Here is a 14,661-nt window from a genome sequence, read left to right on the forward strand (position 1 = left end):
ATGTAAGATAGGGAGCTTGACATTTCAGATTGTTGCAGCTTTCTATAGGAGGAAGCTGCAGAAGGAACTACCCAAACCATGGTCCTGCCACACCTCATCAATCCTTATTTAGCCCTTTGCTTGGGTCAACAGTGCTTGGTATTGTTTGGGCTGAGGGTGAAGTAATTTCCTTCACAATTTTATATGAAGTTTCATATCTGGGTCTGGTGACAGATTGAGAAATCAAGTGTTTCAGCTGGAGGTTTAGTTCAACAACATGAGCCAATTAAACAAGGATGTAAAAATGGGCAGAAATCTGGCTTCTGAACACTGAACTGACATTAACTGAAGACTTGCCTGCATTGGTACAGTGCATTCTTCTGTAACCCAGATCCTGTTGCTTTTGTGAGCCACTTTCTTCACACTGGTACTTACTGAGCTGTTAACATCATCCTCTCCTGTCAGAGTCTGTGAGAGGTGGCTAGGAAACTGTCTGGAAAAAAACAGAAAAGACAAATAAGCCCATAAGAATAAAACATGTCAGCTTCTTTGTACCATTCTTGAACAAAAGGCACTCCAAGATGAATGTCAGATGGACATTTTCAAGTAGGTGAGAGAATTTTTGAATGAGACACATCAGCTGGATCAAACTCTGCCTTGGTTTCACTTTCACAGCTTTTGGCTTTGAATTGATGTACACAAGAAGAGAATTTCTATTTTCCCATCTTAAATGACACAGACAACATGAGGTTACATCCTGACCCTTCAGATGCCATTTGGGAAATAGCATTTATCTGCAACAGGCCTTGATGTCATCCAAAAACTTTCCCCCATGCTGTGTTGCTGTGCACCTACACTCCGACTTTTTCTGTCACAAATGGTAGTGTCCTGTCCATGTTGTTTTTTTTTAAAGAGCTTAAAAACCATTTGCTTTAATTTTTCTGAGTGACTGTTTTTGTGCCTCATGCTGATTGCTTCAAAAACCTTGGCCTAACATTTTTACTTTCTCATTAATTGAATGTGTTAAGGAGGAAGGACACCTCTGTTCCAAAGCTGACAGGAATGTCACCCAGCTCATCTAACTCATAAAAGCACTGTCAAGTTTGAAAAAACTATTGTATGTTCAGAAGATACTTTCTACATTACATAAAAGTCTATATAAAAGGCTTGCTTTGAAAAACAAGCCACAAGCACTTGCACCAATTCAGGTTAACAACAGACTTTTCTGGGTGGAGATAAAATAGAACCTGAAGAACAAAAATACAAAGCAACTGATCAATGTTCCTTTATTTATATCCTCTATTTTGACAGCATTTCAGCCTTTTCCTCCTGGAGAACAGTGCTTTGGGATAACAATGTTGTTGAAAAGTGGCAGTGGGAACCCAGCTCTGAGCAGCAGAAGGTGGGCACAGAACCTTAGTAAGGCCACTTGGATTTCCTGCAGACTTGATCCTTGGTGCGATTGGGATCAGTGTGCGCAATGTCCTGGCCTGCTGCCCTCCCAGGAGAATGAAACCAACTCCACCAACCTCAGCAGACTTTGTTCAGCAGACTTATCACTGAGAACAGCCCTTGCTTGGCAGCACAGAGCAACATTTGCCCTTTAGAGGCAATCAAATATGGCACATTCCTTAAACATCTTATTGTTCTTGGAATCTGCTGCAAGGGGTGACTGACCATTTCATCTGACCTTGAGCAGGAGGCTCTAAAGAGCAGGCTCTAGTCTCAGAAACACTGGTGTAAACCTCAGATCAACCAGTGGAGCTATTTTGGATTTTTCAGACAAGAAACAAAACTGTGAGTGTTTTTGAGAGAAAGCTGAGTTAACTCTGCCTAACCAACCCCTGCTTGTTAAATAACATCCTATGCCACACTCCCACCTCGGAGGATCCACAGCCACATCCACCTTCCAAGGTGGTCAAACACCACATCAATGCTTTTGTTGCTGCTATGGCATCATCTCCCCTCAGTACTACCAGACTTTGCCAGTCTGAAGTTATGCTGGGACAAGTGGGGCTAAATGGATGGAAGCCAGCACCAGGCCAGCCTCCTTCTGTGGCCTGGTTCTCTACCTCCAAAACTTCACACCAGTGCAGAGAAGGTGTAACTCTTCTGGGCTGGGCAGAACACACAGCGCCCACTCCACAGGGCTGGCAGTGCCAGGCAAGGCACAGGGCAGTGGGGTTCTGGGGTTATCAATGGCCACAGAGATCTCCAGCTTCTTATCTCATATTGCTTGGGACACCATTCTACCTGGTCTTAGACTTGTTTTACAACAAGTGCTGGGACCAAAAAGGGGCGATGAAGTCACTGCTCCTCTCAGCAGAGCCAGTTGGTGGCACATACCTTGGCTGTGCCTCTCCTGCTGCACAGTCACACAAAGCTGCAGCTGCTCAGTGTGTTCTGAGCCAGCTGTGTGCATCTGGGCCAGGGGCAGGAGTGGGGTGAGGCCACCACTGACACTGTACACACAGGAGGTGGGGCTGGAAACATGCAGAGCTCTCAAGGTCTGACCTCCAAATCCCAGGCTCAGAGTCTGAAAGACACAAGTTTGGATAAGAATCCATTAGACCCAGATTTAAAGGACCAGGATCCTCTCTCATGCAACACAATACTCTCATAAAGGCACAAAGTATACAAACCCTACAACACAGATCTAATGTTTTTCTTCCAATCCTTTAGTACTTTAAATCACTTACAACTGTAGACATGACAAAACATTCAGAACCAGACAGACTTCTTGGCTGTTGGTATTGTCCTAAATGCCTCAGCTCACAGGAACAAGCCACGTTCTGCACAAACAGGCTTAATTTTTAAAGACATCTATGATCACTCCTTACGCTTTAGCTGACCACAGTACAGCTGCAAGTGGGAACCAGGAACAGGCTGGGGATGCATTTAGGTACTAGAATAGCCACAAAGAAATTAATTTTTAATATATCACAGTCAGACCTATGTGTACATACAGCACAAGATTTATAATAACAGAAACAAAGAGGATGGGTCAGATTGTTCGAGCAAAGCCGTATGGTATCCTCTTCCTAAAACCTCTTGTTTTCACACTAACATCTTCCATCTGGTCGGGATCTGACCTCAGCAGCCGGGCTGGACGCATTCAGGCTCTTGTCCGTGGTGTTCCCATATAAGGTGATCTCTCTTCGGGGAGCAGGATTCTCATTCGCTCAGGTTTCTTCCCACTCGGATTTGCTGCTCTCTGCGGTCGAGCTCTGTCACAACTTTGCTCGGCAGCATCTGCACAGCAGTGGCTGCAAAGGGAGGAGAAAGTCGGGGGGAGCAGTGCAGCTGTGCCTGCAGATCCAGAGAGCTGTGGGTTGTTTATTTCCGTTCTCTTTCCTCCACAAGTCACCTCTGCAGGATGTCTTTGCAATAAGCAGCTTCCACAAGCCCTTCCCAAGCTAAATATCTATCCAGAGAACTGGATGGAACTGTAGAGCTGAACTCTTTTAACAACTCTCATGTCAAACTTTCCTTTAAAATCTCTATCACTCTCCATGCAAACTAATTTGGGACTAATTTTGCCCCCAGAATTATACAACAAATAAACTGGAACACTCGAGTCTGTAAGACTTGACTCAGACAGCACATCACCCAAACTGAGATAACTTAAGACAAGTTAAGCATAAACAAATCTCAGCTGCTTCCTGTAGTATTTACCCTAGGCTGCACTGAGAGTTTATAATCTCTATCATATCTGTGAAGATTCTCTTCTGATAAAGAGGTCAAGGCACTGAGCTAAGCCTTGATTGTTTTCTTTCAGGCAGTAATTTTGAATATTCAGACACCACTGTAAATACCAAGCAGCAGGGGGGCAGCCAGGGGGCTGCATGCATGGAGAGCACAAACCTGGTGGAAGAAAGGATCATGATAACTTAAAACTTTAAGGATGACACAGGATCTCTCTCACTTTCCCCAGATTGGGAAGTCCCACAAAACTGGACTCCAATGTGTGATTTCGCTCCTGCCTCCAATCACTTGAGCTTTCAAATACAACAAGCTCAGCCAGTCCAGTTCTAACAAGGTCTGGTCATGGAATCTCCTTTCCCAGAGCCAGAACAATCAGACTTCATGGGTTTCCATCTCACCATCTCTTTTTCTTCTTATCTTGGCATTATCTAAAGTTTCCATCCTTCCTCTTCTTTAACGTTACAGAGACATGAGAAGAGGGGGATGTTCCTTTCCTTCTGGCAAGGTGAGAGGACTGGAATAGTCTCAATAGAAAGCAAAATCTCAGAGCAGCAGCTCCCAGTGCACCCAGCCCAGATCCCTCTCCACCCTCACCACAACTGCCTTTCCCTCAGTGCTGAGGAAGAAAGGATGAGTATCCGTGTTTACAGAAACAGTGTTTCTCCAGGATTAAGTGATGGGGACCTCATAGACACCTCCATCAGAAATATCATTCTGATCTGCTCTCTCTGTGTTCTACATGCTCAAAATACTCATCGGAGAAAACAGTAACTGATACCAGGAAAGCATGACAAAGGAAAGGAGATCTCTTCTGGGAACTTGTAGGTAAATACGATTCCTAAAGGTCAGTATATGGACTGAAAGCACAAAGGAAACACGATCTGGTTTTAAAGTTCAGATCCCAGAGTCAGGAGACTTGGATTACGTTCCTGGCTCTACCACAGCTCTCATGTCCAACCACAAGGCAGCCGTCCATCCCTTCTGTCACTTCATTTAACCAGTTAAGAGCTCAGACACCGATCAGTGTCACTTCCCAGCCTTCCTGTGAAGACCAATAAACTTTATGAAACTACTGTATGAAGCATTTTCTGTTTCTCAGAAGGAAAAGAGGAGCTAATCTAACTTAGTCGCAGTGCTTAGAATTGCAAAGTATTACATTTATGGTTGCTACTTACTGAGTCAAATTCTGCAGTGATTTACAACCTGTGCATTTCAATTGGCACCAATTTAACATGACTCACTGCATATTTTAATCCATCATCTGGGGACTCACATGGGATTCTAAGACTATCCAAGAACCTAATTGAAATAGCAGAGAGGCTCCAAAATCCAACTATTTCAGGCCTAAGCATGGCTTTTGAAGGATCTGCGAGAACAAACTTACAGACTGAGAGATTCCATGAGCGAGTTTGACATTAATTTATAGTCTGGTTTGGATTGTTTGGTGTTTTTGAAGCTGCTGTCCTTGCTTCAGATTTATGCACTACGTATTTATTGCTGCTTTGAGGCACGCTGACAACTGATGTTCAGCCTCGAGGACATAAATTTGCCATTTTTCCCAGATGAAGCCTGGGCCCAGGACTGGCTGTTCCTGTTCCACATGGATCCTCTGCACACCTTTCCATTTCCAAGGAATTAAGTAACCATTCACCTGACACGTACATCAGCCACACTTGACATCCCTTTGTGCTGTCAAAGGATGCCAGAAATCTTAATTAGGTAACTGCAGCAATCTGTTTGTACATCTCCTACACATGCGACAACAACCTCCCTCAGAAGGAGCCGCAGAGCCAAGTTTATCCTCCAGAGGCTGAATCTCGGACCTATTTCTGCCACTCCTCGCACTCGTTCCGTGAAGGAGCCCCACGAGAGACTTGCCCTGTGCCGTGTCCGCCCCAGCGCCCCTCAGCCGCAATTCCCGGGCTGCTCGCGGCGGGAAGGGGACAGGACGGGGCTGCGGGGCGCAGCGGGAAGGACTAACCGGGGCATGCTGTGGGGACACCGGGAGTGCTCCCAGTGCGGCGGGCTCCGCGCTGCCGCAGCTGGCTGTGAGGGCAGCGATCCACGATCCGCCAGAGGAGCCCGGGGCCGGTCGCTGTCCCGGTTTCGGTGCTGGTGCCCTCACAGTTCGGCCGCGCCCCTTCACGGCAAGACCACGCCCCCTCACAGGCCCACCACCCTTGGTCACGCCCCTCCAAACAAGACCACGCCCCCTCACATCGCGGCCCCGGCCCGGTTCGCGCCGCTCGCCGGTAACGCCGGAAGTGACGCCGCGCCCGTGTCCTGGCAACGGTCCCCGCGGTAACGGCGCGCGCGAGGCTCCGGTCGAGGCCTCCTCGCCGGGACCCGGCCCGGGCCCCGATCCCGCAGCCCCGCCAGGGCCCGGCCCGGGCCCCGATCCCGCAGCCCTCATCCCGGCTCCGAGGGGCGGCCGGACCCGGTCACCGCCCCCCCGGCATCTGCTGTGTGTTCTCTGCAGAGGCTTTCCCGAGACACAGTTATGGGTGACCAAATGCAGTTCATTGTTGAGAAGCTCAATCAGGAGCCCTTCAGGAAGAACTACAATTTGATCTCGTTTGACTCCCTGGAGCCGCTGCAGCTGCTGCAGCTGCTCAGTGATGTTCTGGGGGAGATTGACCCGAAGGTAAGGAGGGCGCTCAGGATGCTCACACCTCCTGAGGTGGCCTGACACTGGAATTCGCTTTCATTGAAGCCTGGCTCAGTATAATCCTGCAGCGTGTTTGTCTCACCAAAAGAAGCTTGTATGAATCTTCCAGGAAATAAATGTGCCTGGCAAGAATCCTTCCTGCCTGTACGTCTGAGTGCTCTTGGCAAAGCAGCAAATGCTCCTTGGGGCAGGGCAGCAGCATCCCTGCTCCCCAGAGGCTGCTGACGATGTTTTTCCTGTGAAATTAAAGATCTTGGTTCATACTGACAGTCGTGTTTAGTCAAAGTCAGGCTGTGTCCTGCACGCACCCAGGGCAGGAGCTGATCAAGAACTGAACCTCATGACTGTGCTGTTGCAATGGAAATTATATCCCAGTCCTCGGAGGCTGCCAAAAGTGTGTGTGAGATCAGGAGGGACCATTCACGCACCTGGAGAGTGGGTCCCTGGGCCAGGATATCCGACTTCAGCGTGGATGTGGTCAGTGTGACTGCACAGATGAGATCCCACGAGCAGGGAGAAGAGATTCCTGGAGTAAATTGACAGGAAAATCCATTAGAAGAGAATTGAAGTTTGGTGATTTAAGGGATGTTCTGTACAGAGCATCTCACTATTATGTGTTAAATTAATAAAGTCAATTCTTTCAGTGTTGCCAGATAACTAACATCACTTGGACAAACAAATTTATAAAAATAATAATAGTATACTTGATGGTAGGAAATAATATAGTGTTATCCTAAAAATTAGTAATTAATTATTAAACGGATTGTTTTCTAATAGTAACAATACTTTTTACTATATGAATAATAATAAAGAATAATTACTTATTTAATTTTAAAACCCGTTCAGCATGCTGTGGACATCAGAGAGGAGCTGCCAGAACAAACAGCTAAAAGAATGCTGAATCTGCTTGGAATCCTCAAATACAAACCTCCAGGGACTGTGTCAGACCTGTGAGTACCTTTTTGCCTACAGATCACGTTAAACCATCTTTTTGGGGTTATATGATACTGACCAATAGTCCAGATGAGCACTGCTCCAATGTCCCCATGGATGTTGGGATGGGATCCCAGGTGTGGCTCCAGGTGGGCGCTGTTCCTGTGTCCCCGGGGATGTTTTGGGGTCCTAGGTGGGCGCTGTTCCCGTGTCCCCGGGGATGTTTTGGGGTCCCAGGTGTGGCTCTAGGTGGGCGCTGCCTGCAGTGGCGGCTCCGGCCGGCAGAGGGCGCCTCCCGGCCCTGCCCAGCCCCGGTCCCGGTTCCGGTCCCGGTCCCGTCTTACCTGTGCCAGGTGATCCCAAATCCCGCGCTCCCCCCGCTCTGCCGGCATCCCCAAGGCTGTCACAGGAAATGAGGAGCTGTCATTGCTGGGTTTATCCTTGTAGTGTGTTACGGGGTTTTTGTCTGACTCAAGGCAGAAGAATCTGGAGCCTGAACTGCAGACTTCCAGCTCAGAATGAGTTGGGTCGGAAGGGACTTTAAAGATCACTTGTGTTCCAACCCCCTGCCATGGGCAGGGACACCTTTCACTATCCCAGGTTGCTCAGAGCTCCATCCAGCCTGGCCTTGAATACTTCCAGGGATGGGACAGCCACAGCTTCTCTGGGCGCCCTGTGCCAGGGCCTCAGCACCCTCACAGGGAAGAATTGCTTCCTACTTCAAAGCCCTCTGTCACTGGGAGGCCATTCCCATTGTCCTGGTAAAAAGTTCCTCTCCATCTCTATTCCTTCAGATTCTGGAATGTGCAAATTCCTCAGCCTTTTCTTTTCCAGGCTAATCAAACCCAAGCCTCATCATGAGCATTTTCTCTTCTAACAGCCTGACGAAAGTCATTAGGCAAGTGGAGAAGGAATGTCAAAACATTGCCGATTTTTTGTTCCAAGCCAGCATTCTTTTGTTTGAGATTTATTGGCATTTTCTCCTGGTTGGTTCCATACAGGAGTGCTTTTCGCCAAGGGCTGGTTACTGGAAGCAAAGCTGTAATTCATCCTGTCTTGCATTGGCTTCTTCAGAGGACCAATGAACTCAGGACCAGAGCTTACCTGGCACGTTTCTTGGTGAAGCTGGAGGTGCCAGCAGAGTTCCTACAGGATGATACTGTGGCTGACTTCAACAAACAGGTACCATTCCTCATGAATGCCAACATTTCATCTTAATTAAAGTGCCAGTGGGAGGAGGGAAAAATGAATCAGGGAGTTCATGCTGGCATAATGTCCAAGTGAGTTATGTTAAAAGCTTGTTGGAATCAAGGATAAGCAAAGATTCATAATAAAAAGTTGATGTCTTGACCACTTTACTTCCAATAACCCTGAAATTATGTATTAATAAGTAGCATTGAATTAAAAGGCCTTAAGCCCATTAAGCACCGGGTGCCAAATAATGTTCAGAGCCATTTTGGCTTAGGTAGATGTTAGTTCTTAATTTTTGAGCAAGTTTGAGGGTTTTTTTCCTATGAAATATGACCTGGATATTTTTAACTTTATAAAATTACCACTTCAAACAAGTCCGGAAATGTTAAGACTGAAAGTCGATGTCTCCTAATTGTCCATTGATTGTACTTTTAGTCATGATAGTCCTGTGATGGTATTTGATGCCTAATATTTGTATGAGCCTTACTCCACTTTTTACTTTAACCATTTATTTTTTCGTGAATAAAGAAAAGATTTCTTTTTCTCTGTGCTGACATTCCTACTTATTATGTTCCCACTTCTTTTGTGAGCATTAAATGTTGATTTTAGATAGTCAGACTGGGTGGGTTTGAAATGTAAAGCTTGAAGTGAACCAAAGTTTTGGGTTTATTATCTGAGGTACATATTTACTTATTTTTTTCCAGTTTTCTGTGCCTTTTGTTCTGCTAAACCACAGTGGGTTTGAGTGTTTGTAAGAGGTAACTTGATCTGTTAACTCTGCACCAGCAAAGCTGAACAGTCTGACTTAGACTTGACTAAGCCTTTTATTTTTTTGTTACCTCTAACAATACTGGATTTATACCTTGAAATAACTCAACAGAAGTAGCAGGGAGAGAAAGGAATGCAGATTGTATGTTTTGTTCAGAATGTCACAGTCTTAATGTGTATAAATATCCACCTCCATCATTTCCATTACGTAAGATGTGTTCCTTTTTGGGATTACAGTAATAGAACCATCTCATTAAACTAATACTCTGCTGATTATTTCAAAACAGAAGCTGGGGTAATAGAATGCCTTACTGCACTATAACATGACAATGCAAATATTTAGATACTAATGGAGTAAACAATTAGACTGAATTATTTAGATACAGCCATGCAATGGTGTCTTTTAAGGGAAGTTTCAAAAATGAGAGTTTGGACACCTTTTAACACAGTTAAGTTTTGTGGGTGTGTAGAATCAAGCTAAAATGAACTTTTGTAAATTACTTATAGAAGATACTCAGCAAACCTGCCACCTTCCCAGCTGTGTTGTGATTTAGACATTGGATTAGACATTGGCCTTGGATTTAGACATTGGCCTGCAGCATATAATTTAAGAAATAAGCAACTTCAGCATTAATCTTGTTGTTCAGGCCTCAGTGATTTGCTCCCAGGTGTCAGAGATCTCTTTCCATGCAGGAACCTGGTGGTGGTTTTTTGGTCATTTAGTGTGTCCCTTATTTCAGGTGCATGTGGAGCACCCAAAGGGAAAAGTGAAAACCTTATTTTTGTTGTGATCATCAAACTCTGCTCTGCCTTGTTTGAATCCTGTAATTGGCCTTGAAATTTCATGTTCCAGAAGGGAAAAGTCTTATGGAACTCCTCTTTTGACAGAGGTAGAGACACACAAGGGAAAACTCTTGGACACCAGCAGTGGGAATGCAGTTGCTCAGAGACCACCTGCTCATTTTCATTCTTGTTAAAGGATTTCCAGAGTGCATAAGGGGCATCATGGAAGCCAGTTGGGTTTTACTCCTGCATTTTGTAATTTGTTCCTCCTCATCCAGCCTGTGCATTCCTTGTCACACCATTATTTGCCACTTAATCCAGCTCTTTGTGATTTTATCTTCTCCTTAGCCATTTTATTGCTATTTTTTCGAATTCCTTCCAGCTTGTCAGTGTGTGCTTGCTACTGAAACAACCAGAACTGAGCAGAGTGCTCTGGATGCTGCTTCCCCAGGGTTTTATAGAACGGAGGTGCTGCTTCACTGCTCAGGGCTCTGATGCCTTTGTTTGAACCAAATGGCCTTTGCTGTTGCCATTTGGTATTCACCTTTCATATCAACTGCTCTTTCCAGGAAGTAAAAAATGACTTGATACTCTCCTTTTAGATTTTCCCATCTCATTGAAGGGCTGTTTCTGTGGAGATAATCTTTCCTTCTACCACAGCTCGCGTTTCTCCCAGTTGAATCTAAATTTATTTCCTCTCCATATTTCTAAACTCTTGCTGTCCCCTGTTATTTCTCTACCCACACAGACTTTCACACTGCCTCTCAGTTTAAGATTCCTGGTGGGCAAAGTACTGGTGTGGAAGTAGCACACTGTCTCCTTGTCTCTGAGTGCTGAGCTGCATCTATCAATCTCTGGGATGTTGTGAGGGTTATGCAACATGGCACAGCCATTTCTCACGTGTTCACTCAGCTCTGCTCTTGGGCCACTCTGCAAGTTCAAACCCCATTGCTTCCTTCAGAAGAGCTGTTAAAGCAAACACTTCCTTTTGGGGGTGATTTATATATGTGGCATACAAAGATGTATAGTAAGAGAGAGTAATTTATTAATTTGTCCCTCTTGGGTGACATCTTCCTGTTTTGCAAATACACTGTGTACTACAAAAGGTGAAAATACTGAGGAAATTGTGAAGTTCTGATTGTCTCTTCAAATGGAACATAATGCACTGTGATTTATTTCTGCTTTATAAGTTGACAGGCTTTTGCAATGAGAAAATGCCTTTTTATCTTGTTTTCACCATATTTCTATGTCTACATTTGCTGTTTTAGTAGTAAAACTGTTGATCTGAAAATCTTTAGACACAGAGCTCATTCTACACAATTTCCATTTCATTTCACAGTATGAAGAACTCATGGAAGCATTTAAAAACCTACATAAGGAGCACGAGCAGCTCAAAATATCTGGTTTATCAACTGCAGAAATAAGAAGGGTAAACAAACTCCACATTTTTTTTTCTTTAGTTGGTGTTTTGCATGTCAGTTCCATGTTTGTTGGCTTTGTGGACAGTGTGAAAGCTGTAGAGGCCAGAGCTGGTGGGCACTGCAGCTGCCTCTTGAGCTGCTCTCTGTTGGCAAACACAAAGTCCTTGCTCGTGTTTAGAGCTGAGATTTCTGGAGCAGATTGGGGAACGAGACTGCCAAGACTCTGTGCAGCATGATTTCCAAATATTGGAACTCCATTTCCTCTGAATGCAGACTGATACAAAGCCTTTTGCTTTCCTGATAGCAGCTAATAATTCCAGAGGGTGTTGAATGAATTATGAACTTAAATCAACAGAAATTATGAACCCACGTGGCTCAAGTGTTAAGTAGAGATATTTGCTCTGTTTCAGCAAAATAATTAAGCTTGTATAAACTTTCCAGTGGACACACAGAGAAGCCAAGCCAATGCTGAGATAAGGTCTACATTTGGAGAATTCATTTTCCTTTCTCTCATAACTATTAATCTGCAGAGTCTTGCTGTTGTAAAATAGGACTAAAGGAGAATAATAATAATCAGATACATGTTTCAGCACTAGAAAATGTTTCTTTTAAGACAGTTTTAATGTAAAAACTGGCAGCAGACATCTCTCATAAGCAACTTCATGCAAATTGGTCTGTCAGGAAGTGGGTAATGCTGATGACATTAAGAACATATGTCAGACTGCATCAGATGTTGAATTCATACTGATTCGTTCCTTAGTGGATTCTGTTTGTTTGTTTTTATTTTAGAGAAATCCACCTGCTTTTATTTTAAATGTTCACTGTAATACTCAAGGATGCAGATGAAGAATGTTAGCATAAAGAGAGTGGGAACTGTGGGGGAAGTAAGAGAGAAGAGAGATTGGAATCCTGGATGTTTGATCATAGATCAATAAAATTACAGACGCCTCCGTGTATTCAGGGAAGAATTCTGATTTTCATATTAATTTGAAGAGAACTTAGTCCAATCCAATATACATGGGGAATAAATTAATATTTCTTTATCTGTTTTTCCTGCTTTTTAGGACATCAGTGCAATGGAAGAGGAGAAAGATCAACTGGCCAAAAGAGTAGAGCGTCTTAAGAAGAGGGTAATAAGAGAAGTAGCACTCCTACATTTCAGTGTCATAATCCTTGGCCTGCAACTCCCATGTTGGAATGCAAACAAGGATTAAGATAAACACACTGTATGTCTAGGAAGGAATCAAGTAACTAATTGACCTACAGGGAATCTCCCCAGGCGTTGATCCAGAGCTTTTAAGAATCTCGAGTCCAGTACTTTGCTGTCATTTCTGAGTAGTAACGTGTATGGAAGGGAAGTGCTAAGTGGGCTTGTGAGACATATGATCTCTTTAATGTATTTCTCAGCTATCTGACAGCAACATGCACTATTTATCCACTTGCTGTAGGTGGAGACAGTACAAAATCATCAACGGATGCTTGAAATAGCAAGACAGCTTCGCTTAGAGAAAGAGAGAGAAGAATCTCTGGCTCAACAGAAACAAGAACAGAAAAGTCAGGTACTGGCATAACAACACACCTGTTAAAGAATTGTTGATGTTTGTTTGGGAATTGTGCACTTTAAAAATACATCAGGAACAGCAGTAGATGGGAGAGTTTCTCCCAACCCCAGAAAATTAAATTCCATTTTCAAGATCTCTGTACATTTTAAGGGAAGAGGCTTGACCCTGCAAGTTTTGAACACCACACTGAAGGTACTTGGCTGCCTCAGCTCCCACTGACATCATCCTTTAGCATTCCCAGGAAATGTTCCATGACTTACTGCTGGAGCACCCAAAGGGAACTCTTCACATTTATGGTAGTGAGCAAATGTTTCCTTGGTTTGATTTCTATCTCTGTGATCTGCACGAAGGTTCCAGGGGCTGAGCAACACAGCAAGTACCTTGTATTTTTCTTGGGTGGGGGCAGTTTGTATTCAGTATCAACCTGGGGATTTAGACCCCTGCATTTGGGAAAAATGATGTCCTGAGAAGCCCTGGGAGCAGTTGACATCTAAGTGTAAGGGTGGGGTTTATTCTGTCCTGTGTTGTCAAAACAAGATACTTCAATAGAATCCAGTGCCATTTTGTTACAGTGTCTCACCAAATTCTGTAGCCTGAATTTCAACACTATTAAAATGGGAAAAGCTCTCAGATTTCTGATATTGCAGCCTTTGTCTGGATGTGGGAATCAGTGGCCTCTCAAGGTGCTGGGTCTTTGCTGGAGCCTGAGTAAAATCATGACTAAAATGAATGTGATGTCCAGTTAATTCCAGTTCTTACTACACATCTCTCTAAGTCACAGAAATGCAAATCAGCTGGGGCTTGTTTGGCCGGAAGCTTTCCAGACTGCTCTTGGGATGGACAGTGGATTGCTGTGACAACTCAGCTGCACAGCTGTATAAGGAGAGTTATCTGCTGCAATCCTGATTCCTGCTGCCTTTTGTTGTTGTTGTTGTTGTAATGCTCAAGCCACTCATATTTTTGGTTGAAAATTGTTGGATGAATTTCTGCCATCAGAGAAAATATCACTTGGGAAAACAAGAACACTATTCTCAATTAACAGGATGGAATATCAAGTAAACCTAGGCCAAGTTTTGAAAATTTGGTCTGGCACATTTCCCTTGTAAAACAGAAAATCACCAGGCATTAAAGCTGCCATGTTTTGTGTTTGGGGCTCTTTTGGGGCTCTGTGGGTTGAGTTGTTTGCATGTGGATTTCCAAGCAATGACCCTGTGTGTGTCCAATTGTCTCTCCAAAGTTGTTCCACTCGGAGCAGAGGCTGCAGAGAGCCCAGGTCCAGCTGAAGGAGATGCAGAACATGGTGGCAGATTCCAAACCAGAAAGTGAGTAGGGCTTTTCCTCTTCCATCCTAGGTTAGTGTGGTGCAAAACATGCCATAGAATGGTGTATACATGACTTCCAAAATGATAGAATCTGACTACTTCTCAATTTAAATTTAGTCAACCAAGTCATTGTCCTGCTCTTTCAAGAGCATTTACTATTTCAGTTGCATCACACAACTGCTTTGGCAGCTCTTCTGAGTTAAAGGATTTTTCTCAGTCACCACCTCGTAGCAATGTTATTACTTTATAATTTTACTTTGATTTTTTTTTAATGATTCTCATCTCCCACTGAACCAGAAGTGGAACTAAAGGAGTATCTGAACCATCTC

The 14,661-nt window shown here is 44.2% G+C and overlaps 1 protein-coding gene and 1 long non-coding RNA gene across 3 annotated transcripts in view; one reads left to right on the forward strand and one right to left on the reverse strand.

Annotated features, from left to right (window-relative positions):
* Positions 1-338: 338 nt before the first annotated feature.
* LOC115484581 (uncharacterized) lies at positions 339-8,273 on the reverse strand. 2 transcript variants are annotated; one of them, XR_003945243.2, is made up of 4 exons: positions 7,365-8,273; positions 6,781-6,878; positions 2,326-2,515; positions 339-472 (listed from the first exon to the last, which is right to left on the reverse strand). It is a non-coding gene; the product is annotated as an uncharacterized LOC115484581 (long non-coding RNA). The 2 variants fall into 2 exon arrangements; XR_007778919.1 differs by lacking the exon at positions 7,365-8,273 and having other exon boundaries at positions 6,781-7,051.
* IFT81 (intraflagellar transport 81) overlaps positions 6,046-14,661 on the forward strand; it is a 36,731-nt gene continuing 28,115 nt past the window's right edge. The window contains exons 1-7 of the mRNA XM_009092454.4: positions 6,046-6,328; positions 7,199-7,302; positions 8,287-8,467; positions 11,367-11,456; positions 12,513-12,578; positions 12,897-13,007; positions 14,248-14,332. Coding sequence (XP_009090702.1) covers positions 6,185-6,328; positions 7,199-7,302; positions 8,287-8,467; positions 11,367-11,456; positions 12,513-12,578; positions 12,897-13,007; positions 14,248-14,332 — 781 coding nt within the window. The 5' untranslated portion in view covers positions 6,046-6,184. The remainder of the gene's footprint in view (positions 6,329-7,198; positions 7,303-8,286; positions 8,468-11,366; positions 11,457-12,512; positions 12,579-12,896; positions 13,008-14,247; positions 14,333-14,661) is intronic.

The sequence above is a fragment of the Serinus canaria genome, chromosome 15, assembly GCF_022539315.1.
Source record: "Serinus canaria isolate serCan28SL12 chromosome 15, serCan2020, whole genome shotgun sequence".
In the NCBI taxonomy this organism is placed as follows: Eukaryota; Metazoa; Chordata; class Aves; order Passeriformes; family Fringillidae; genus Serinus; species Serinus canaria.